The 26,606-nt window shown below is 45.6% G+C and overlaps 1 protein-coding gene across 2 annotated transcripts in view; it reads left to right on the forward strand.

The window, feature by feature from the left end:
* Positions 1-26,606, forward strand: part of LOC110486146 (retinoic acid receptor alpha) — a 229,140-nt gene that overhangs the window by 195,077 nt on the left and 7,457 nt on the right. For both annotated transcript variants that reach the window (XM_036940799.1, XM_036940800.1), the window contains 2 exons: positions 8,900-9,048; positions 26,017-26,158. In XM_036940799.1, coding sequence (XP_036796694.1) covers positions 8,900-9,048; positions 26,017-26,158 — 291 coding nt within the window. The remainder of the gene's footprint in view (positions 1-8,899; positions 9,049-26,016; positions 26,159-26,606) is intronic.

A 26,606-nucleotide genomic window follows, 5' to 3' on the forward strand; every position in this document is an offset into this window, starting at 1 on the left:
CCCGAGCGGACGAGGTAAAAATATGCTGTTCTAAAGAAGGCAGTTAATCCACTGTTTCTAGGCCATTGTTGTGAATAAGAATTTGTTCTTAACTGACTTGCCTAGTTAAATAAAGGTTTAATTATTATTATTTATTTTTTAAACAGTAATGATGTCATTCACGAGGCAAGAGGGGGGCAGCCCGGAGTCAGTTGGTGGAGGCAATAGAGATAAATAGTAATGGCGTCTTTTTGTAGGTACCAACTCCACCATGGTTCATTGGACAAAGCCTATGGTGAAATGAACGGCCGATGGTGAAATGAATGAAGATCTGTGGTAAACACGGGCTTAGGAGATAATGTTTTGTTCTATGAGCTCATTTTCTTCAGCTAACGTCGCTTTTTGTGAAATTTTGAAGCATTTATGTAATCAAAAAAAAACCCACAAAGTCTTCATAATTCCTAAAGTTCATGTTAACTGACAGATATTATCTCATAGAACAAAACGTATAAGATTTTCTAAGCCGGTGTTATCCCCAGACCTTATATCCGGCCTTTATCCCGAAACCCTATTCTTTCCCCATTAATTGTCCCCATAGGAAGGGCTGAATGAACCAGAGGCAACTCATTTCCGTTTTTTTAGGACTACAAACTGACGATCTCTATAGATAATCTTTGGGAGAAGCGTGAGAAAGAGACCCATTTTAAGTGAATTAAAAAAAGTTTTGGTGGCAATCAGCTTTGAAATCAATTGATAGCTTCAGCTACACGCTAGAAGAAAGTTTAGCCTACAAAGCTGGACTCGACCGGTATCTTCTTGCATTGTAAAGTGTTCTAGCCTGTATGGGACATTGTTTTGCGAACAGTAATGAACAGTTTCAACATTCCCGCATGCATTATATATCACATTATTCAAGTGTGTTAACTTCTGTGCAGCATGAGTAGGGCGCTAACATGATGCCGTATCGAGAAAGTAACAAAGTTCCGGTATACCGTGCAACACGAGACGTTATGTTTTAAAAAAAAAAACATTTTGCATCATCCTTAGTTTTTAGTTTCCTCACTCCGTGAGTTAGTCTTGATATCTGTCCCATGTCTGTCCCGGGTTCCCCGCTTGCATGACAAGACCGAGAGAAGAGCCGAATGTTGTGTGCGAGAGAAGAAGGGTGTATAGTACAGTCACAGTGAGTCTTTTGAAAGGAGAGAAGAGAGAGAGGCTTAACAACTGTACCAGGATCCTCTTTCTCCCCCAGGGACTACCGCCAACGCTGCTGCTGCTGCGAGGTATGCAGCCGCTTCTCTTTCATGCTCTGCCCTATTTTTTTCTCTCTTTATCTCACTCTCTCTCACACACACACACACACACACACACACACACACACACACACACACACACACCTCTGATTGACACGTTCACTTGTACACACACACACACTCGCAGACAAACTCACAGACAATCCCTCTTCTTCCTCTGCTTTTTTCCACTTTCCCCGTCTACTTTTCTACTCTACAACACAGACACCCCCGCCCCCTCACCAACTCCTCTGCTGGCCTCATCCATTTACCTTGTAGCACTACAATTATTGGGGCGTTTAAATATTTCAGAGGGAAACAGCGGCCTCTATCCCATCCAGGCTGTTCTCTGGCGAGAGGGTAAATGGCGGGAGTGTAGCACTGGGAGACGTTCACTAATTCATAGCTCCCTCTTCGAAATCCTTCTCAGGAGGAGCTGCTAAGCCTATAGTCTCCCTTGAATGATCTAATGGCCCATAGTCTCCCTCCGGGTGATCTAATGGCCCATAGTCTCCCTCCGGGTGATCTAATGGCCCATAGACTGCCTCCGGGTGATCTAATGGCCCAGATGGGTGTGTTGATATCAGTAGTATATGGTACTGTGGGTCCACACTCCACAATGTATCAGTTTGTTTGCTATTTTCTTCAACTTCAACGTGTGTGTGTGTTGTGTGTACGTGGTTAAAAATACAGTTGACGTCGGAAGTTTACATACACTTAGGTTGGAGTCATTAAAACTCGTTTTTCAACCACTCCACAAATTTCTTGTCAACAAACCTTAGTTTTGGCAAGTCGGTTAGGACCTCTACTTTGTGCATGACACAAGTCATTTTTCCAACAATTGTTTACAGACAGATTATTTCACTTATAAATCACTGTATCACAATTCCAGTGGGTCAGAAGTTTACATACACTTAGTTGACTGTGCCTTTAAACAGCTTGGAAAATTCCAGAAAATTATATCATGGCTTTAAAAGCTTCTGATAGGCTAATTGACATCATTTGAGTCAATTGGAGGTGTACCTGTGAATGTATTTCAAGGCCTACCTTCAAATTCAGTGACTCTTTGCTTGATATCATGGGGAAATCAAAAGGAATCAGCCAGACCCCAGAAAAGAATTGTAGACCTCGACAAGTCTGGTTCATCCTTGGGAGCAATTTCCAAACGCCTGAAGGTACCACATTCATCTGTACAAACAATAGTACGCAAGTATAAACACCATGGGACCACACAGCCGTCATACTGCCCAGGAAGGAGGCGCGTTCTGTCTCCTAGAGATTAACTTACTTTGGTGCGAAAAGTGCAAATCTATTCCAGAACAGCAGCAAAGGACCTTGTGAAGATGCTGGATGAAACAGGTACAAAATTATCTATATCCACAGTAAAACAAGTCCTATATCAACATAATCTGAAAGGCCGCTCAGCAAGGAAGAAGCCACTGCTCCAAAACCGCCATAAAAAAGCCAGACTACAGTTTGCAACTGCACATGGGGACAAAGATCGTACTTTTTGGAGAAATGTTCTCTGGTATAATGAAACAAATTTGAACTGTTTGGCCATAATGACCATAGTTATGTTTGAAGGAAAAAGAGTGAGGCTTGCAAGCCGAAAAACACCATCCCAACCATGAAGCACAGGGGTGGCAGCATCATGTTGTGGGGGTTGCTTTGCTGCAGGGGCGACTGGTGCACTTGACAAAATAGATGGCATCATGAGGTAGGACAATTATGTGGATATATTGAAGCAACATCTCAAGACATCAGTCAGGAAGTTAAAGCTTTGTCACAAATGGGTCTTCGATATGGACAATGACCCCAAGCATACTTCCAAAGTTGTGGCAAAATGGCTTAAGGACAACAAAGTCAAGATATTGGAGTAGCCATCACAAAGCCCTGACCTCAATCCCATAGAAAATGTGTGGGCAGAACTGAAAAAGCGTGTTAGAGCAAGGAGGCCTACAAACCTGACTCAGTTACACCAGCTCTGTCAGGAGGAATGGCTACCAAATAGTAATTGAGTGTATGTAAACTTCTGACCCACTGGGAATGTGATGAAAGAAGTAAAAGCTGAAATAAATAATTCTCTCTACCATTATTCTGACATTTCACATTTTTTAAATAAACTGGTGATCCTAACTGACCTAAGACATGGGATTTTTACTAGGATTAAATCTCAGGAATTGTGAAAAGCTGGGTTCAAATGTACTTGGCTAAGGTGTATGTAAACGTCCGACTTCAACCTTATACATGATTGTTTTTTTGTCTGTTACTCTATCTCTGTGACGCGACCCTCAGATCCGACACTAACACTAATGGCCCTCTCAGCCAGCCAAACAAGCCCATCTGTCAGCTAGGGGTCAAATGGTGCAAGCACAAGGTCACGCCAGGCAGACAGACCGGTCAACAGGGCCCAGGGGGGTTAAGGGAAATATGAGAGCCCTCTGCCACTCGCCGTCCCTCTCCCTCTGACCCCTCCCCCTCTCTACCATATAACCCCCGCCCCGTCACAGTCTGGTCAGGTGATCAGCACTCCGTGTGATCGGCTCTTACAATGAGCAGCTAAGGAAGCGGCAAAAAACACGTTTTAACCTCTATTTAACCCTTAAATGCACAAAATTTAGAAATCGCTCCGCCTAATTTGGGTTTATGTAGCAAAACAAGCAGTGTATAGTGTGGAGGGTCGCTGCGCAATCTAAACCGCTGTGAAATGTATTTTCAACAACCAAAGATATCATATTTTTTAGCTGTTTTGAAGCCGGTGTACAAAACGGAAACAAAACATATGCAAAAGCTAAACTTCGCAACAGGAAGCGGAAATGGAGCACAAACAACAGATCTGCTGCTTGTCAGACATGCGTTCAAAGAGAATGAAAGATCAATAACTAATATTTCTATGTGAATTTGGTCCGGTCACCCTGAATGCGCCATACTGGACCTTTTTAACAATCGCTCTTGGTCAGTGTTGTGCTGACATCACCAGGGTTGTGGCTGATGTGCTGCATGGAACTGAAATTGTATGCTCGATGATCCAATAATTACTAATAACAAGAACAGAAAACGCGAAGAGTAAGCCAGATTCAGAGAGAAAAGGCTTTTCTTTATTCAACAACAACAACAACAACAACCACAAACTCCTGGTCATGCTTTGACAATGGCTCGCCCACAGTTAGCATGCCTCCATGAAAACTCTTGTGTTTGGAATCGAGACTAAGCAAAAAGCGAGGGAGGGAGTGGTGGCGAGAGAGGACATACATCATTTTGCCTGATGGGAGTTCTGGAAAGAAATAGGGATGGAAAAAGTCATCCTGTGTGATGCTGGTGTCTAATCTGCCTTCCATGGGTCCTCAGATCCTCAAAAAGTTCTACAGCTGCACCCTCGAGAGCATCCTGACTGGTTGCATTACCGATTTGGTATGGCAACTGCTCGGCATCCAACCACTAGGCGCTACGGAGGGTAGTGCGTACTGCCCAGTGCATCACTGGGGCCCAAGCTTCCTGCCATCCAGGACCTCTATACCAGGCAGTGTCAGAGGAAGGCCCTAAAGGAGGTAGACTCCAGCCACCCTAGCCATAGACTGTTCTCTCTGCTATCGCACGGAAAGCGGTACCGGAGTGCCAAGTCTAGATCCAAAAGGCAGCTTCTAACAGCTTCTATCACCAAGTGATATGACAGTCAATCAAATGCCTACCCAGACTATTTGCATTGACCCTATTTTTTTACGCTACTGCTACTCAATGCTTATTATCTATGCATAGTCACTTTACCCCTACCTACATGTCCAGATTATCTCAATTACCTCGACGGGGTACCGCTAGCCCCTTAGCAAATATTTGCGCACTTTGAAAAATAATAATTCTGCATTGTTGGTTAGGGGTTTGGAAGTAAGCATTTCACGGTAATGTTTACACCTGTTGTATTCGGCGCTTACGACAAATACAAATTGATACGATTTATTAAAGTAGACGTCAGTTTGAGTGGGGAACTTCCTCTCTGAGATCCAAGTCAAGATGCACTTTGGAGCCATTCATTAGAGTCAGCCATGTCTTTGATCAGGGTGAACTGCCATAGGCATCTTGTCGGCCTCTTCTCAAATGTCTCCATTTTAGCTGAGATGACCAGAAAGCTCGCGGAGGCTAGTCGTTAGCGACGCTGGTTCACTGTAGCCGGTGGTCATCGCCTACCTGGGAGGATTGATTAGTGATGAGCTGATCGGTTTGTCTTTCATCTCGTAAAATCCTGAGTTTTGTTGTTGCACATGGTTTAATTGAACCCATTGGTGTCTGGGACCAGTTTGGGTGGCGCACAGCCCCCAGGCGTGCAGGTAGAGTTCCATGCGAGGACGAGGACGTCCCGATTTCACTCTCTTAATGTGCCACTCCTACACGAGTCAGGATTCACACAAGGACAGCTTGGCAGAAAAAAGAGGTCAGACCAGGGAACAGGGGGCTGTCGAGCACACAAGAAGTGTGAAGGCAGGAGAGGGAAGGAGAGAAAGCGAAGAAGTGTGAGAGGAACAGCGACGGAGAGGGTGAGAAAATGGACGGAGTGTATTGTGAAATAAGCAAGGGGAAAGAGGAGGAAAATGTCTTACTTGTTTGAGATGTCTTACTTCCTGTGTTTTTTTAACTTGTTTTTTTACCTTGAAACGTGTTGGTTTGATACCGTATAGCAGCACAGCATCAGTGTGTCCCTCTCTCACCCTCCCCCAGTCCTTTTTGTTGTCACCTACACCGTATCTCTCACCACAGCGCTCTTTCATCTTGTTTCTGAGCCCGCGTTCTCTGTCGCCCCTTTTTTTGCCTGTGTGTCTACCTGCCCAAAATACCTCCCTTAGCTGGCACAAAGACGGCACTGAAGCCTCAACCGTCACTCGCTTCCTCTCTCTCTCTCTCTCGTGTGTGTGTGTGTGTGTGTGTGTGTGTGTGTGCACGCGCACGCCTGGAGAGGAGATAAAGACTTCACATCCTCCTCTCTCTAGTCTTCTTTCTGTCTCGGTTAGGGCTGGTGTATTTTCAGTGACACCCTGGTTTATTTTGAACCCAGGAAACAGCGGCTGGTTTAGGCGGTGGATATACTTGGAAAGATGCAGCTGAGCATAGACCTGAAAAGTAGATGAGGCTCAGGTTCAAATGGGATATAGAACTGGTACCATTCATCATAGTGATCGACTAGTATCTAGACATCCTATAAAAAGTTTAGTAGACTAGTATCTAGACATCCTATAAAAAGTTTAGTAGACTAGTATCTAGACATCCTATAAAAAGTTTAGTAGACTAGTATCTAGACATCCTATAAAAAGTTTAGTAGACTAGTATCTAGACATCCTATAAAAAGTTTAGTAGACTAGTATCTAGACATCCTATAAAAAGTTTTTACTAGATCCCAGACAGTAATCCTCAAAGTTGTTCCCGGGAAATCAATTGGCAAATTGACCTGCAAGGAAAACGCATTCACTTCCCCCTCCACACACCTGAACCACTGTTCTCTGTGTCCAAAACTGAGCGCATCGTAGAGACGCTGTCATTACCTCTGATTCAGGATCTGTGCTAAATGACATAGAGTGATAGGGTGATCTGGTAGCATTTGGGCTAGTCTGAATTCCAGCATCCCGAGACCCAGAGAGCCAGACCGTTTCCATTGTGTATTTGTCTAGTTTTTTCTTGTTTTTTCTATGTTTTGTATTTGAGCTATTCAGAGCGACCGAGGACACTAGAGGAAGTGCCTTGGCAGGACAACAACAGGCAGTGAATGCATTGTTTTCTCATCGTTTTTTTGCTTCTCTCCCCTGTATTTATGCTCCCGAGTGGCTCAGTGGTCTAAGACACTGCATCTCAGTGCAAGAGGTGTCACTGCAGTCCCTGATTCAAATCCAGGCTGCATCACATCCGGCCGTGATTGGGAGTCCTATAGGGCGGCGCACAATTGGACCAAAGCGAATATAATGGTGCTTTGGCGTGCCATGTTTTCTAGTGGTCCTGTTCTTCGTCTGTTCCGAACCCAGCGATCACTGGAGTGATCCTAGATGGTCTCTATCGTTTTTCGTCATCCTCGGTTTCGCTCTCTTTCTCTTTGTCGCTCTCTCTCATGTTCTTCCGGACTCTCCATGCCCCCCCCCCCTCCTCCATGCCCCCCCCCCCCCCCCACTTTCTCCTCTCGTTTCATTCTCACACACAGTGAAAACATTGTCTGTTTTGAAAATAATACTTTGTAGACCTAGGATGATGTACCGGGGAGTTAAACGTAGCGGGAGGGAAGTAGATGAGAGTGGAAGGTAGAAGAATGTGTGGGAGTTTAGTGTGGTAATGATGGAAACAAGTACGATTGTACGCTGAGAAGTCTCTCACAAACCCACACACATACTAGAACATGTAGGACAGATTCGTGCATCGACTTTCACATGGTGGGTTAGGGCCAGAAATATGTGTGTTATTGGGTCAGGTCAGTGTGTGTGTGTGTGCGCACGCGTGTTCCTTTCCCCTTTTTGTTCTCTCATGCTCATACTCATTCTTTTGAGTCCTGGGGTAAAAGTAGAGCACTTACTGACACTCCAGTGTTCAGTCTGACCCCTAAGCATAACACACACACACACACACACACACACACACATACTAGGAGAGCTCTGAAAGATTGAAGGTGTGTTGTGTGTACATGAATATAAACCTGTATGTGAGCCTGCGTGTCTGTGTGTGCGTTCAGGGTCTGCCTCTCACATTCTTCCACATGTTGTAAGCCCCTCTTCCAAGAAGTGGAGGAGATTACACGATGGACTGTGATTACAAAGATGACTGTTTCTCATCACACTGAAGGCATGTTCCCCTTTTTTATAACACATACAGTCTTCACATTTGGCTGCCTTAAAATGTCATCTAAAAAAGGGGTTCATTTAGATTTTTCCTAATGATCTACGCGACCTACTCCACATTTTCAAAGGGAAAGAAAAATGATCGAAATATTTCCAAATTTAAAATTTAAAAAAATGAAATGAGGAAGTATTGATTGCCTTCCCACCCCAGAGTTAATATTTGATGGAAACACCTTTGGCAGCCATTACATGAAAGGGAAGTGGCTCTTATTGTCATTCACTCTCTTTCATCCTAATTCTCTTTTGATCTATTTAAATCTCTCACTTAAACTCCGTCTCCCTCTTTCTCTTTCTTTCACACTCTTCTCTCTCTCTCTCCCTCTCCCTCTGCCTCTCTGCCTCTCTCTCTCTCTCTCTGCCTCTCTCTCTCTCTCTCTGCCTCTCTCTCTCTCTCTCTGCCTCTCTCTCTCTCTCTCTGCCTCTCTCTCTCTCTGCCTCTCTCTCTCTCTGCCTCTCTCTCTCTGCCTCTCTCTCTCTGCAGTTACACCAAAAGGTGTGGCAATGATTTAAGTGAGCTGTGAAATGAGTGACCTACCCAATTACCAACTGTGGTTCCACTGAATCTTTCATACGGTCCACTTGTTGCAATGTGCCGTTGTCACTCATTTCCACCATGTCTTAATCGGTGATTAGGCTAAGTAATAGCATGTCTTTAAGATCACCCAGCCCTATAGATGAAGCTAACCTAATCTCCCGCTCCTCTCTCTCTCTCTCGCTCTGTCTCTCTCTCTGTCTCTCTCTCTCTCTTTTTCTCTCTCTGTGCAGCCATAGAGACCCAGAGCACCAGCTCGGAAGAGATAGTCCCCAGTCCTCCCTCGCCGCCTCCTCCCCCGCGAATCTACAAACCCTGCTTCGTTTGTGCGGACAAGTCCTCGGGATACCACTACGGGGTCAGCGCCTGCGAGGGCTGCAAGGTGAGACACTTGGCCGTGCTCTTTTTCTTTCCATCCATCTCGCGCTGTATCTTTCTGTCTTCACCTCCCTCCCTATTTGCCCCGCTCGCTCGTTCTCGCTCTTCCCCTCGCTCTTCCTCTATCGCTCGCTCTCTCTCGCCCTCTCTCTCTCTCTCTCGCCCTCTCTCTCTCTCTCTCTCGCCCTCTCTCTCTCTCTCTCTCTCGCCCTCTCTCTCTCTCTCTCTCGCCCTCTCTCTCTCTCTCTCTCTCGCCCTCTCTCTCTCTCGCCCTCTCTCTCTCTCGCCCTCTCTCTCTCTCGCCCTCTCTCTCTCTCGCCTCCTCTCTCTCTCGCCCCCTCTCTCTCTCGCCCCCTCTCTCTCTCGCCCCCTCTCTCTCTCGCCCCCTCTCTCTCTCGCCCCCTCTCTCTCTCGCCCCCTCTCTCTCTCGCCGTCTCTCTCTCTCGCCGTCTCTCTCTCTCGCCGTCTCTCTCTCTCTCTCTCGCCCCCTCTCTCTCTCGCCCCCTCTCTCGCCCTCTCTCTCTCGCCCCCTCTCTCTCACGCCCCCTCTCTCTCACTCACCCTCTCTCTCTCGCCCTCTCTCTCTCTCTGTCTCTCGCCCTCTCTCTCTCTCTCTGTCTCTCGCCCTCTCTCTCTCTATCTCGCCCTCTCTCTCTCTCTCTCGCACTCTCTCTCTCTCTCTCTCTCTCTCTCTCTCGCCCTCTCTCTCTCTCTCTCTCGCCCTCTCTCTCTCTCTCTGTCTCTCTCTCTCTCGCCCTCTCTCTCTCTCTCTCTATCTCGCCCTCTCTCTCTCTCTCTCTCGCCCTCTCTCTCTGAGGAGAGAGGAGAGATTCAAGCACGTACCAGAGATATACACCACTGCCATAACTGTGTCGACTGCCTAATCTATACTATATTGCCTGGAAAAGCCTCCCGCTACCAGATTGAGCACCAGCTTGCTATCTAAAGTATCCAAGTCTGCCAGCATCTACATGTATATTGGCCCTCCACTGGGACTGAGGGAAAGCACAGGTTGGTGCTCGCCTAACTAGTGCGACGACACAGTTCCCCCTCCCATGTGTGTGCGTGTTTGATGGTTAGGTAGGCGCACAGTCCTCTCCTGTTCCCACGCAAACCCTTCTTCTATCTCTCCTGGAAGAAAACGCACGTCTTCATTAAATTTGCATGGTTGTTTTTTTTCTCCTTTTTTTTCCTTTCCTTGGTTGTTTCTCTCTTTTGGGTCCCGGGAGGACGTGTATCTGTGCTGGAGGCTTCTATCTCTCTTTTGACATTTTTTTGTTGTTGTTGCAAATTGGAATGCTCATTCCCCCCCCCCCCCCCCACACACACACTCGTGCCCTTCCCCTATATTTAGGGAAATTGGCTGTCTGCAAATGTGCAGTCGTTAGTTGTCATCCCTCATAATAGAGCTGTCAAAACAGCAGAGGGACACGAATCAACATACAGTATAGTCTATTGATGTACACAGGCATCCAGACCAGTCTATTGATGTACACAGGCATCCAGACCAGTCTATTGATGTACACAGGCATCCAGACCTGATGAGTACCTCCACATCCACTCACGTAGTGTGGTAATATTGATTGACCCCTTTTATTTGATAAAGATAAGAAATGAATGACTGTATAAAAGAAATGATTTAAATACTGAGCTATATTGTATGCCACATTTTGGGGTGAATTACATTTTTTTATACGAACACAACAGATTTTGTTTAACAGGTAGTAATTTTTCTTCTCAAAAAGGTAGGGGTCTGTGTTTTGTGTCATTTTGTTTTGTGTCATTTTGGAGTCACTTATATTATAAATCAGAATAGAATGTTTCTGAACACTTCTACATGGATGTGGATGCTACCGTGATTATGGATAATGAATTGTGAATAATGATGAGTGAGAAAGTCACAGAGGGTCAAAGATCATACTATCATAATAACACTACATTATTTACCATTCATTTATTTTGGACACAAACTTTCATAGGCTTTTATTTTCTATTTGTATTATTTAACCTTTATTTAACTAGGCAAGTCAGTTGAGAACAAATTCTTATTTACAATGACGGCCCTATGGGACTCCCAATCACAGCCGGCTATGATACAGCCTGGAATCGAACCAGGGTCTGTAGTGACGCCTCTAGCACTGAGGTGCAGGGCCTTAGACCGCTGCGCCACTCGGGAGTCCTAAAAGAGAGAAGCGTTTTTATAAAACCCTTTCGCAATGGCAGGAGAAGAGCAAACAACAGACCTTCATTCCATTTCTACCAGATCTGACTTGTTTGTGTTGAAAATCAATGTTTGACCAATCCACAGATGTAGGCAATAAAACTAAGATATCCAATCAGATGGAACCAGCCGACATCTTAAAGAAAGGGGGTCACCTCGACGTGTGAAGACCTGAGGTGGTGGGCCGGGTACAATAGAGATGAGACCGCATTCCTGAGAAGGCACAAAGGACATCCTTGCATACCGTGTCATCAGAGTTCACTCTGAACCACCACAGATAACCACAGAGATCATACATGTGTGTAGATGGCAGGGAAGAAGTTTCGAATACAGATGCCAATCACGGCTGCGGTAGCATTATTCTCTCACACATTCCAATAGTCAGTCCGCTAGATACTGTGCGAGAGAGAGCCAAGATTTTGGCCCCTCAACAAGGGGGAAGGGCTGACTGGCCCTTGAGTATTTCACTTGTGTTCCTTGGCCATTTGCCATGCAGACCCAGAGGTGACAGAGAGCACATAGATTAGGGTAGAAGATTTAGCCATGTTACATACACACAACATACTGTGACCCCTGTGCATATACACAAGTAATCTGTTTTGCACACGCACACACACACACACACACACACACCCCAGGCTGTTACCGGGGGCTAGGATTAGTGGTGCAGCTAAAGAGGCTTACAGGATGGGGAAGGCAGGACACGGTGTGATGTATGGAGTGGAATGGTGTACGGGTGTTGACCCCCCCCCCCCCCCGCGCGGTAAAAGGTTACTGTAACGTGAGTTGATCCCCTGTCCCAGATCGCACCAGGGTCAATCGCAGGCTCCCGTGGGTCGGCCGGTGGCCAGGAAGAGATCAGGGGTCGGCCGCTGGCTAATGTTGGCTAGCTACTTTCAGACACAAATGAGAGAACACCTCACTATGACCATTTTACTCGCTCTAACAGAGCTGGTTAGGCTGTTTTCATGTTATCCAGAGCGTTGGTGACTGTCGCTGTTCTGCTGGCAACAATTTAATTTCGCTTTCTTTTGCCAACGTGCAACGGGTGTTGAGCGTTCGTAAATGTAGCAGTTATTCTGCTCTCTGGCACACTCAGACGAGAGTGCTCTGAAATCGGAGTAGATAGCCAGAATGAATCATGTCCATTGAGAACTCACAATGACTGTACAGCTTAGCTAAGAATGATGTGAATAATTAAGTCAATAAATGTAGCGTAGTTAGATAGCATATAGTTAAAATACTGCCTGGCAAGTTCGATGTAATAGTAGCCAACTAACTTTAGGTAACTAGCTAACATGTTTTTATGTAACCTTTTATTTAACCAGATAGGCCAGTTGAGAACAAGTTCTCATTTACAACTGCGACCTGACCAAGATAAAGCAAAGCAGTGAGACACAAACAACAACACAGAGTTACACATCATACAGTCAATAGCACAATAGAAAAGTCTATATACAGTGTGTGCAAATGAAGTAAGATTAGGGAGGTAAGGCAATAAATAGGCCGTAGTGGCAAAATAATTACAATTTAGCAATTAAACACTGGAGTGATAGATGTGCAGAAGATGAATGTGCAAGTAGAGATACTGGGGTGCAAAGGAGCAAAAAAATATGGGGATGAGGTAGTTGGATGTGCTATTTACAGGTGGGCTATGTACAGGTGCAATGATCTGTACGCTGCTCTGACAGCTGATGCTTAAAGTTAGTGAGGGAGATATGAGTCTCCAGCTTCAGTGATTTTTGTAATTCGTTCCAGTCATTGGCAGCAGAGAACTGGAAGTAAAGGAGGCCAAAGGAGGCTTTGGGGGTGACTAGTGAAATATACCTGCTGGAGCGCGTGCTAGATTACATTTTGGATTGGAGATGCTTAATATGTCTGTAGTCTGGAAGGAGAGTTTGCAGTCTAACCAGACACCTAGGTATTTGTAGTTGTCCACATATTCTAAGTCAGAACTGTCCAGAGTAGTGATGCTAGACGGGCGGTCAGGTGCGGGCAGCGATTCGTTGATGAGCATGCATTTAGTTTTACTTGCATTTAAGAGCACTTGGAGGCCACGGAAGGAGAGTTGTATGGCATTGAAGCTCGCCTGGAGGGCAGTGTCCGAACAAGGGCCAGAAGTATACAGAATGGTGTCGTCTGCGTAGAGGTGGATCAGAGAATCACCAGCAACAAGAGCGACATCATTGATGTATACAGAGAAATTGAACCCTGTGGTACACCCATAGAGACTGCCAGAGGTCCGGACAACAGACCCTCCGATTTGACACACTGAACTCTCTGAGAAGTAGTTGGTGAACCAGGCGAGGCAATCATTTGAGAAACCAAGGCTGTTGAGTCTGCCGATAAGAATTTGCTGATTGACAGAGTCGAAAGCCTTGGTCAGGTTGATGAATATGGCTGCACAGTATTGTCTTTTATCGATGGCGGTAATGATATCGATTAGGACCTTGAGCGTGGCTAAGGTGCACCCATGACCAGCTCAGTTCATACCGGTACATACTGCTGAAATGCTATGCGGCTCGTAAGGATAGCGTAGCTAACAAATTGTCAGCCAACATAACGTGTAACTTATTTGAAAGGTCATTACTTTATTGCCATTGCTCAACATTTTATTAACATTTGTCATAATTAGATAACACAATGAGTTTGTATCCGCTCTCGTCGGACTTCGGCAGCATATTTTCCACCGTTTTCTTCAAATCTGAAAACGTTGCGAAGCCACGCCTGATTTCTTCAAATCTGAAAACATTGTGAAGCCACGCCCGTTTTCTTCAAATCTGAAAACATTGTGAAGCCACGTCCGTTTTCTTCAAATCTGAAAACATTGTGAAGCCACGTCCGTTTTCTTCAAATCTGAAAACATTGTGAAGCCACGCCCATTTTCTTTAAATCTGAAAACATTGCTAAGCCACGCCCATTTTCTGAAGAATAGCGTTATGGGCCTTAAAAGCACGGAAATAGTGTTGTCCGCATGTATACTTCGTATTATGGCGAATTTAGTATGACATCCTGGAACTTTTGGCATACTAACTATATCCATACTAGGACCAATAAGCGTACTACGTACTCAATTTATTTCACGAATAGTGCGTTTAGTGCGGTTAGTGTGAGTATTCCAGCACCGCTTCAGGCCCCGTATTAGCATACACACTTATCTCCTGTAAAGTGCTAATTCCCCCTTTCTTGATTCCTTGGAACCAAGTGGGATATTCAGCCTCGTTTGATATCTGGTACTGTCCTCGAACCAAGTAGGCTGGTGGGTGGGGTTACAAATGCCCGTATTCAATGATTGATCTCACGCAATGATGTCACAGTGTGTGTCGCGTATGTTGTTAATACTCATGCACAAGTCAATGGTTTGAGTCAAGAGAAGGAAAATCTGACTACGAACGGTACAGCTACACGAACGAATAACTCTAGAGCAAAAACAGAATAATGGAAGGGCTTTGGAGCATCTAGGCAGAGCCTTTTCGACGGTCTTTCAACAGGCTGAAACTATTCCCTATTCGCATGACGATACGTTGTGAATTTCTCAGGCTCATTTCAGCTGTCTCTTCTATTCTGTTCACTCTCGATTGCTGGCCACAAACAAAAATGTAAAAGGATGGCACAAAATAGCCAGGATAACGCCTCCACTACATCTCCCTTCTCCATACATTAAGATGGCAGTCCCCAAGGATCACAACAATGTCGCCGTCGAATTGCGTCAACGGTCGCTCTCCTAAAATCGTCACTAGCAGTTTTTCCGCCAAATTAAACCTAGTCCTGTTTCTAGTTCCACTGCAAATGTAAAACAACCAAGAACGAACAAGGCTAGTTCTAGCTGGTTCCGGCAAGGCCCGTCGCGATCTGGTTCCTCTAGTACAAATTTTCCCAAACTGGAAAAACCACAATGCCGTCGGGGGTACGCTGAATAAAAATGTGATTCACATACTTATTTTCCACCATAATTTGCAAATAAATTAATAAAAAATCCTACAATGTTATTTTCTGGATTTTTTCCCTCTCATTTTGTCTGTCATAGTTGAAGTGTACCTATGATGAAAATTACAGGCCTCTCTCATCTTTTTAAGTGGGAGAACTTGCACAATTGATGGCTGACTAAATACTTTTTCTGGGAGACATAATGGAGTGTTAACTCGTGTAGTTGCTCCCGATGCCAGTTGGGTACACTGCAGCATCCACCGAGAGGCTCTTGCTGCCAAGGGAATGCCTGACCGCTTGAAATGCGTTTTGGACACTACAGTGAAAATGGTTAACTGCTGGTTATCAAGGGGCAAAGTATTGACACGTTTTTTAAAAATTGAGAGACCAGCTTAAAGTTTTCTTTACTGACCATCATTTTCACTTGTCTGACTGCTTGCATGATGATGACATTTCTCACACGACTGGCCTATCTGGGTGATGTTTTTTTACGGCTGAATGATCTGAATCTAGGATTACAGGGACTCTCCGCAAACTATATTCAATGTGCGGGACAAAATTGAGGCTATGATTCAGAAGTTGGAGCTCTTTTCTGTCTGCATTAACAAGGACAACACACAGGTCTTTCCATTGTATGATTTATTTTGTGCGCAAATTAACTCAAGCTTACAGACGATGTCAAATGTGATATAGCGAAGCCCCTGAGTGAGCTGGGTGCGCAATTACGCAGGTACTTTTCCGAAAGGGACGACACAAACAACTGGATTCGTTAGGCTGTGCTCAGAGCTTCTTTCCCTGGCAAGTCGCGCTGTTAAAACACTGATGCCCTTAGCAACCACGTACCTATGTGAGAGTATATTCTCGGGCTTCACTAGCATGAAAACTAAATACAGGCACAGACCGTGTGTGGAAAATGATTGAAGACGGATACTCTCTCCAATACAACCCAACATTGCAGAGTTATGTGCATCCTTTCAAGCACACCCTTCTCATTAACCTGTGGTGAGTTATTCACCATTTTTGATGAACAAATAGTTTTATATGTAAGATGGTTAAATAAAGAGCAAAATGATTGATTATTATTATTTGTGCCCTGGTCCTATAAGAGCTCTTTGTCACTTCCCACGAGCTGGGTTGTGACAAAAACTCACTCCCATTCTTATGTTTAATAAATGTTTCGTATAATGTGTGTGTGGCAGGCTTACAACAATGGCATAAAAACGTAATTTGAGAGTGTGCTGACCCTGGTGCTAGAGGGGGGTACGCAGCTGGAGGTTTAATGTTTGAAGGGGTACGGGACTATAAAACGTTTGGGAACCACTGCTCAAGTGGAATTGTGCCGCCGAGGTATCCTGAGGTGTCCTTCCTGTCTGACCTCAAACCCAGGACCTCTCTAGTAAGAGTGTCAATAAGGCATCAGCAAACCACCCAGCTGAATGCGAGATGGCCACATACAGGTTAGAACCCTCATTCCGGCACCATAGCAGAATAAGAGAGAAAGAGATCCTCCCTGAGACTGCATCCCAAATTGCACCCCTTTGAGGTGCCTTTTGGGACGTACACTGAGACGCCATAATAAAACCACAGCCCCGGACTGCATGAAGAGTGGTAGGGGAGTTTCACGGTCACGGCGTTTGCAGCGGGGCGAAGTCACCTATCTCACCTCTTTCTACCATGATTATTTCATGTCGGCTGTGGTATGTGTTGGACGGGCTCTGATATTGTGACGGATATTTGAGGGATTGAGAGGGTATCACTCTCGCACTCTCTTTGTAGGTAGTGTTGACCTGCGCTAGTCTTTCTAGTTCAGTCCCCAGATACAGTTGAAGTCAGATGTTTACATACACCTTAGCCCAATACATTTCAACCTCAGTTTTTCACAATTCCTGACATTTAATCCTCCTAAAAATTCCCTGTTTTAGGTCAGTTAAGATCACCACTTTATTTTCAGAATGTGAAATGTCAGAATAATAGTAGAGTGATTTATTCCAGCGTTTATTTCTTTCATCACATTCCCAGTGGGTCAGAAGTTTACATACACTTAATTAGTATTTGGTAGCCGTTAAATTGTTTAACTTGGGTCAAATGTTTGGTAGCCTTCCACAAGCATCCCACAATAAATTGGGTGAATTTTAGTCCATTCCTCCTGACAGAGCTGGTGTAACTGAGTCAGGTTTGTAGGCCTCCTTGCTCGCACACGCTTTTTCAGTTCTGCCCACAAATGTTCTATGGGATTGAGGTCAGGGCTTTGTGATGGCCACTCCAATACCTTGACTTTGTTGTCCTTAATGTGTCCCCATGTGCAGTTGCAAACCGTAGTCTGGCTTTTTTACGGCGGTTTTGGAGCAGTGGCTTCTTCCTTGCTGAGCGGCTTTTCAGGTTATATCGATATAGGACTTGTTTTACTGTGGATACAGATACTTTTGTACCTGTTTCCTCCAGCATCTTCACAAGGTCCTTTTGCTGCTGTTCAGGGATTGATTTGCACTTTTCGAACCAAAGTACGTTCATCTCTAGGAGACAGAACGTATCTCTTTCCTGAGCAGTATGACAGCTGCGCGGTCCCATGGTGTTTATACTTGCGTACCATTGTTTGTACAGATGAATGTGGTACCTTCAGGAGTTTGGAAATTGCACCCAAGGATGATCCAGACTTGTGGAGGTCTAAAAATGTTTGTTTTTTTCTGAGGCCTTGGCTGATTTCTTTTGATTTTCCTATGATGTCAAGCAAAGAGGCACTGAGTTTGAAGGTTGAAATGCATCCACAGGTACATCTCCATTTGACTCAAATGATGTCAATTAGCCAGAAGCTAATTAATTAATCAGAAGCTTCTAAAGCCATGACATAATTTTCTGGAATTTTCCAAGCTGTTTAAAGGGACAGTCAACTTAGTGTATGTAAACTTCTGACCTACTGGAATTGTGATACTGTGAATTATAAGTGAAGTAATCTGTCTGTAAACAATTGTTGGAAAAATGACTTGTGTCATGCACGAAGTAGATGTCCTAAACGACTTGCCAAACCTATAGTTTGTTTACAAGAAATGTGTGGAGTGGTTGAAAAAAAACTAGTTTTAATGACTCCAACCTAAGTGGACGTAAACTTCCAACTTCAACCGTATCTGTAGCTCGAGGAGTCGGGTCTCGCTCTACTGTTGTATCTGTGCTTTGTGTTTGATGCTGATTGGCCCTGTGTTTGATGCTGATTGGCCCTGTGTTTGATGCTGATTGGCCCGTGTAGGGCAGCATGATCCCATAAAGCATCAAACACACACCACTAGCACAACAACAGAGACCTTTCTGTTTTACTTAGTACTTACTGCTAGTTTTCCATGGATTCCAAGTTGGCCTGATACCAATGCCAGATGTTATGAAGAATTTGCTGTTCGAATCAGTGGGAGTTGAGTGTATATAAATGTGATAGCACGGAGACTTACCCAGGAAAAGGGCTTAACTGGAATGGAGAGATTTTCATGGTTGTGCCAGCTGCCATGCCAAGCAGTGCCGTTGCCAAACTGGGCATGGGAATCTCCTGTGGCATGTGGAGAGGGCATCACCCACCACATTGGCAGTGCCCCTGTCGTGACATGACTACCTTCTGCTGGGAGGGTAGGCTTACATACAGTATGTTCACTATGTGACCGCACCCAGTGAAGCGGGGCTAGATTCACGCCCCGTCATGTCCACACGGACTCCATCCCCGGCTGCATTCAGTTGCTTTTCCCTGCCTTCACAAAGCCCACAAGTAAATGAAACCAGGGCCATTTGGCACAAAATGGCCGACATCGGATGTGCTATGTTTGCTAATGTATGGTACGTTTCAAGTCATCCATGTTGGCTCTGCTGATCCTGGTTGAGGGTGAAGGGAGGTCAGGGAGGGGCTTAACGGGTCACCTGACCTTCATACAGGGCTCTGAGCAGAGGAGTGTTTGGCCTGGCCTGTGCACACTGCCGAAGCCATACCAACTCTGCTCTGCCACCACACACACATACACACACACACACACACCAGCTCTGGTCTGCCGACATTAGGGGCTGTCGCCACTTAATCTCCCCCACAATTGTGTGTGGGCGTGCGCGCTGGAGTGGATTAGTGATATTGCTGGGCAAAGCGCAGCACCAGAGGGGCACACAAATCGCCGCCACGAGCAGTACTCTTAGTTGCTGCAGGGCATCAGTTCATTATCCTGTGCATCTGGCTGCAAATCTGTCCGTGTTTGCTCTCCGTTTCTCTTTCTTTACAGCCCGTTTACTCGTCCCTTTCTGTCCGTTTTGTAATTTGCCCTCTGTTTACGTTTGATATGTTTGTTTTGTCGGCTTGTCTGTCTTGTCTATTACCCTCTACTCGTCTGTCTGTCTGTCTGTCTTGTCTATTACCCTCTACTCATCTTCTGTCTGCCTGTCTTGTCTATTACCCTCTACTCATCTGTCTGTCTGTCTGTCTGTCTGTCTGTCTGTCTGTCTGTCTGTCTGTCTGGTCTGGTCTGGTCTGGTCTGGTCTGGTCTGGTCTGTCTTGTCTATTACCCTCTACTCGTCTGTCTGTCTGTCTGTCTTGTCTATTACCCTCTACTCATCTGTCTGTCTGTCTGTCTGTCTGTCTTGTCTATTACACTCTACTCATCTGTCTGTCTGTCTGCCTGTCTGTCTGCCTGTCTGTCTGTCTTGTCTATTACCCTCTACTCGTCTGTCTGTCTGTCTGTCTTGTCTATTACCCTCTACTCATCTTCTGTCTGCCTGTCTTGTCTATTACCCTCTACTCATCTTCTGTCTGCATGTCTTGTCTATTACCCTCTACTCATCTTCTGTCTGCCTGTCTTGTCTATTACCCTCTACTCATCTGTCTGTCTGTCTGTCTGTCTGTCTGTCTGTCTGTCTGTCTGTCTGTCTGTCTGTCTGTCTGTCTGTCTGTCTGTCTGTCTGTCTGTCTGTCTGTCTGTCTGGTCTGTCTGTCTGTCTTGTCTATTACCCTCTACTCGTCTGTCTGTCTGTCTGTCTTGTCTATTACCCTCTACTCATCTGTCTGTCTGTCTGTCTTGTCTATTACACTCTACTCATCTGTCTGTCTGTCTGTCTTGTCTATTACCCTCTACTCATCTGTCTGCCTGTCTATCTGTCTGTCTTGTCTATTACCCTCTACTCGTCTGTCTGTCTGTCTGTCTGTCTTGTCTATTACCCTCTACTCGTCTGTCTGTCTGTCTGTCTTGTCTATTACCCTCTACTCATCTGTCTGTCTGTCTGTCTTGTCTATTACACTCTACTCATCTGTCTGTCTGTCTGTCTTGTCTATTACCCTCTACTCATCTGTCTGCCTGTCTATCTGTCTGTCTTGTCTATTACCCTCTACTCGTCTGTCTGTCTGTCTGTCTGTCTTGTCTATTACCCTCTACTAATCTGTCTGTCTGCCTGTCTGTCTGTCTGTCTTGTCTATTACCCTCTACTCGTCTGTCTGTCTTGTCTATTACCCTCTACTCATCTGTCTGTCTGTCTGCCTGTCTGTCTGTCTGTCTATCTGTCGGCTTGCCTGTCTTGTCTATTCTCTACCCATCTTCTCTCTGTCTTTCTGCCTGCCTGTCTTTCTGTCTGTCGGCTTGCCTGTCTTGTCTATTACCCTCTACTCGTCTGTCTGTCTGTCTGTCTTGTCTATTACCCTCTACTCATCTGTCTGTCTGTCTGTCTGTCTGTCTGTCTGTCTTGTCTATTACACTCTACTCATCTGTCTGTCTGTCTGCCTGTCTGTCTGTCTTGTCTATTACCCTCTACTCATCTGTCTGTCTGCCTGTCTATCTGTCTGTCTTGTCTATTACCCTCTACTCGTCTGTCTGTCTGTCTGTCTGTCTTGTCTATTACCCTCTACTCATCTGTCTGTCTGCCTGTCTGTCTGTCTGTCTGTCGGCTTGCCTGTCTTGTCTATTACCCTCTACTCATCTTCTCTCTGTCTTTCTGCCTGCCTGTCTGTCTGTCTGTCTGTCTGTCGGCTTGCCTGTCTTGTCTATTACCCTCTACTCGTCTGTCTGTCTGTCTGCCTGTCTTGTCTATTACCCTCTACTCATCTTCTGTCTGCCTGTCTTGTCTATTATCCTCTACTTATCTGTCTGTCTGTCTGTCTGTCTGTCTGTCTGTGTGTAATTTGCCCTCTGTTTACATTTGATATGTTTGTTTTGTCGGCTTGCCTGTCTTGTCTATTACACTCTACTCATCTGTCTGTCTGTCTGTCTTGTCTATTACCCTCTACTCATCTGTCTGTCTGCCTGCCTGTCTGTCTGTCTGTCTGTCTGTCTTGTCTATTACCCTCTACTCATCTGTCTGTCTGCCTGTCTGTCTGTCTGTCTGTCTGTCTTGTCTATTACCCTCTACTCATCTTCTGTCTGCCTGTCTTGTCTATTACCCTCTACTCATCTTCTGTCTGCCTGTCTTGTCTATTACCCTCTACTCATCTGTCTGTCTGTCTGTCTGTGTGTAATTTGCCCTCTGTTTACATTTGATATGTTTGTTTTGTCGGCTTGCCTGTCTTGTCTATTACCCTCTACTCATCTGTCTGTCTGTCTGTCTTGTCTATCACCCTCTACTCATCTTCTGTCTGTCTGTCTTGTCTATTACCCTCTACTCATCTGTCTGTCTGTCTTGTCTATTACCCTCTACTCATCTGTCTGTCTGCCTGTCTTGTCTATTACCCTCTACTCGTCTGTCTGCCTGTCTTGTCTATTACCCTCTACTCATCTGTCTGTCTGTCTTGTCTATTACCCTCTACTCATCTGTCTGTCTGCCTGTCTGTCTGTCTGTCTGTCTTGTCTATTACCCTCTACTCATCTGTCTGTCTGCCTGTCTGTCTGTCTGTCTGTCTGTCTTGTCTATTACCCTCTACTCATCTGTCTGTCTGCCTGTCTGTCTGTCTGTCTTGTCTATTACCCTCTACTCATCTGTCTGTCTGCCTGTCTTGTCTATTACCCTCTACTCATCTGTCTGTCTGCCTGTCTGTCTGTCTGTCTTGTCTATTACCCTCTACTCATCTGTCTGTCTGCCTGTCTGTCTGTCTGTCTTGTCTATTACCCTCTACTCATCTGTCTGTCTGCCTGTCTGTCTGTCTGTCTGTCTTGTCTATTACCCTCTACTCGTCTGTCTGTCTGTCTGTCTGTCTGTCTGTCTGTCTTGTCTATTACCCTCTACTCATCTGTCTGTCTGCCTGTCTGTCTGTCTTGTCTATTACCCTCTACTCATCTGTCTGTCTGCCTGTCTGTCTGTCTTGTCTATTACCCTCTACTCATCTGTCTGTCTGCCTGTCTGTCTGTCTGTCGGCTTGCCTGTCTTGTCTATTAACCTCTACTCATCTTCTCTCTGTCTTTCTGCCTGCCTGTCTGTCTGTCTGTCTGTCGGCTTGCCTGTCTTGTCTATTACCCTCTACTCGTCTGTCTGTCTGTCTGACTGTCTTGTCTTTTACCCTCTACTCATCTTCTGTCTGTCTGTCTTGTCTATTACCCTCTACTCATCTTCTGTCTGCCTGTCTTGTCTATTACCCTCTTCTCATCTGTCTGTCTGTCTGTCTGTCTGTGTGTAATTTGCCCTCTGTTTACATTTGATATGTTTGTTTTCTCGGCTTGCCTGTCTTGTCTATTACCCTCTACTCGTCTGTCTGTCTGCCTGTCTGTCTGTCTGCCTGTCTTGTCTATTACCCTCTACTCATCTGTCTGTCTGCCTGTCTGTCTGTCTGTCTGTCTGGTCTATTACCCTCTACTCATCTGTCTGTCTGTCTGCCTGTCTGTCTGTCTGTCTGTCTTGTTTATTACCCTCTACTCATCTGTCTGTCTGCCTGTCTGTCTGTCTGTCTGTCTGTCTGTCTGTCTTGTCTATTACCCTCTACTCGTCTGTCTGTCTGTCTGTCTGTCTGTCTGTCTGTCTGTCTGTCTGTCTGTCTTGTCTATTACCCTCTACTCGTCTGTCTATCTGTCTGTCTGTCTTGTCTATTACCCTCTACTAATCTGTCTGTCTGCCTGTCTGTCTGTCTGTCTTGTCTATTACCCTCTACTCATCTGTCTGTCTGTCTGTCTGTCTGTCTGTCTGTCGGCTTGCCTGTCTTGTCTATTACCCTCTACTCATCTTCTCTCTGTCTGCCTGCCTGCCTGCCTGCCTGCCTGCCTGCCTGCCTGCCTGCCTGCCTGTCTGTCCTTTTTTATGTGTTTTGTCCATCTGTGTGTTTTCGTTCTTTTCCTGTCTTTTTAAATAGTCATCTGTGTTTTCTGTAAACATCTGTTTTCCTATTTATTTCACATATCACCGTATTCTCTGAGTGGACAAAACATTAGGACCACCTGCTCTTTCCAGGACATAGACTGACCAGGCGAATCCGGGTGAAAACTATGATCCCTTATTGATGTCACTTGTTAAATCCACGTCAAATCAGTGTAGACGAAGGGGAGGAGACGGGTTAAAGAATGATTTTTAAGCCTTGAGACAATTGAGACATGGATTGTGTGTGTGTGTGCCGTTCAGAGGGTGAATGGGCAAGACACAATATTTAAGTACCTTTGAACTGGGCATGGTTGTCAGTGCCAGGCGCACTGATTGGTGTCCAAAAGTTTTTTCAGTTTCCTGTGTGTATGAAGAACGGTCCACCACCCAAAGGACATCCAGCCAACTTTACACAACTGTAGGAAGCATTGGAGTCAACATGGGCCAGCGTCCCTGTGGAACGCTTTCGACACCTTGTAGAGTCCACAGTGTTCTGAGGCTGTTCTGAGGGCAAAGCGGGGTGCAACTCTATATTAGGAAGGTGTTCCTAATGTTTGGTATGCTCCGTGTGTTTCTGTCCAGCACCCTCTGCCTCTCTGGATGCCACCACTCACTCACCCCGTCACGATGACAGGTTCAAAGGTCGGCAACAAAGGCTCTCCGCTTCTGTTGGTCTCTGTATGAATGACTCCAGTACACAAACGCTATGAAATCGGCACTGTTCATTGTCAATGTTCTGATCGGTAGCCTTGATCAAGACATTCACAACATGCCTTGTGTTTAACGAACATGCATTGTATTTGCCAAACGTCTCGCGCTCACACGTACCGCACTTCAACACTTCCCACACGACTTGCCTGTCAGTCTCTCGCCGCCATCGTCTCTGTGGGCGAGGAGGTCAGCAGCTGGGGCTTCGTCTTCCCTTTAGAGAGTAATTAAGAGGAATGGGAGTTAATTTGAAGCTCCCCCAATGCCACCAGGCCCTGCCTACCCATAAAGCCCCTTAAGGGATTAACCAAGGGAAGATCATTGGCGCTTAGCCTGGTGAGTTAATGCCCACCCAGTGTGGCACAACTAACCTAGCCCCTGGCCAAGCTAGGCCCACACAGCCGCATAGACACACACATACACACACAGACACATGCGTAAACACACTTAATGGTCCCATGTAGCTCAGTTGGTAGAGCTTGGGGGTTGTGGGTTCGATTTCCCCCAGGGGACCAATACAACAAAAAGAAGGTACGAAAATGTGAATAGAAACATCTGTTAAATGACTAAAATGCCGACTGTTAATGCCCCGCGAACGTTCCCACACACACACACACACACACACACACACTTTTCCCCTTCAAATTGCGCTATTGGCACCTAAAGTGTGCACGCGCTGCCAGAGCGTACACACGTCCCTCAGCTTAGTGGGTTGTAAAAGTCAAGTCCTGAAATATGTTAACAGCCTCGTTTTAAAATGCCCAAATAGCAGAGTGTGATCGGGCATGATTCAGAGTGGAGCGTAGCACGTGTGGCGGTGGTGCCACGGTTAGTCACTGTGGAGAAACACGTGGCTGGACAATACGCTCCGTGACACCGACACACAGAACGGGAAGTTGAACACTGTGCGGGCACTCGTTTTAAGGAAGTCGATGTGTCGCGTTGAGTCACTGGGTGGTGTGTGTGTGTGTGTGTGCGTGTGTGTGCGTGCGTGTTACATATTAGGGCTGGGAGTTGCAAAGGACCTCTCTTTACGATATCACAATACTTAGGTGCCGAAATGATGCGTATCAAGATTCTCACACTTCTATATGCATTGCCACTCGATACCGCAATTTTTATGGAGACTGGAACGTATTGCTCATCCTATGTCCGCTGCAGAGAGGGAGAGAGAGAGAGAGACACGAGAAAACGGGTTTTGACCAGTCGTGGAAATAAATGTGCCGGAAACAAATGGGCTCCCTGTTTAAAAAAAAAAAGAAGAAGATGGGAGTACTGAGCTATGAAGGACAAATACTGGGTGCAGGTACAGCCGACCTGGCGCATAAATAATATTGCGGTATTGTTAAAACGCTACGACATATCAAAAAGAATATCCTGATATGTAACTAATCACTGTTACCTACGTACCGATGTTATTGTCACTCGCCCTCCCTCCATAGGTCAACATGAGAGCTTTGGGCCAAGACACGCCCACACGTTTGAACGTCACTCACCAGCATGTTGAGCGCCGTTGGATGTTAGAGCCTGTCGTCGATGCGGGTGTCCTTTGTCGTGTGACTTTGTTGACACCCGGTGGTCATTCTATCCTTCCGTCTTCCACACATAAGCTGGCCTACTCTAGTTGTACTATCTCAATGATGCCGCTGCTATCAAAAAACGAGCCTTTTATGGCTGCTCTCTCTTTCAGTTCCGCGACGCTACGTTGGGCATCGAAGCATGTCATTCGTAGGCGTATATTGTCGAAGCAAAAGCAGAACATAACAGCAATCTTTCTCCCCTTCTCTCCCGCTTATTATTATTATTTTTATTATTTTATTTTTTACAATTATCATTTTTTTTTATGAGCAAATAAAGCAACTGTTAACACCCGACCTCTCTTCTCCTCGCAGGGTTTCTTCCGGAGAAGCATCCAGAAGAACATGGTGTACACCTGTCACCGAGAGAAAGGCTGCATCATCAACAAGGTCACCCGCAACCGCTGCCAGTACTGCCGCCTGCAGAAGTGTTTAGAAGTGGGCATGTCCAAGGAGTGTGAGTACCTGTCTCTCTCTCTCTCTTTCTCACCCCAATCCCCACAATTCAATTTAAGGGGCTTTATTAGCATTGGAAACATGTTTCTCTCTCTCTCTCTCTCGTGTGTGTCTCTCTCTCTCTCTCTCTCTCTCTCGTGTGTCTCTCTCTCGTGTATCTCTCTCTCTCTCTCGTGTTTGTCTCTCTCTCTCTCGTCTCTCTCTCGTGTGTCTCTCTCTCTCATGTGTCTCTCTCTCTCTCGTGTGTCTCTCTCGTGTATCTCTCTCTCTCTCTCTCTCTCTCTCTCTCTCTCTTGTGTCTCTCTCTCTCGTGTGTCTCTCTCTCGTTTGTGTCTCTCTCTCGTTTGTGTCTCTCTCTCATGTGTCTCTCTCTCTCATGTGTCTCTCTCGTGTGTCTCTCTCTCTCTCGTGTGTCTCTCTCTCATCTCTCTCTCTTATGTGTCTCTCTC

This window comes from Oncorhynchus mykiss, chromosome 13, assembly GCF_013265735.2.
Source record: "Oncorhynchus mykiss isolate Arlee chromosome 13, USDA_OmykA_1.1, whole genome shotgun sequence".
Taxonomy (NCBI): domain Eukaryota; kingdom Metazoa; phylum Chordata; class Actinopteri; order Salmoniformes; family Salmonidae; genus Oncorhynchus; species Oncorhynchus mykiss.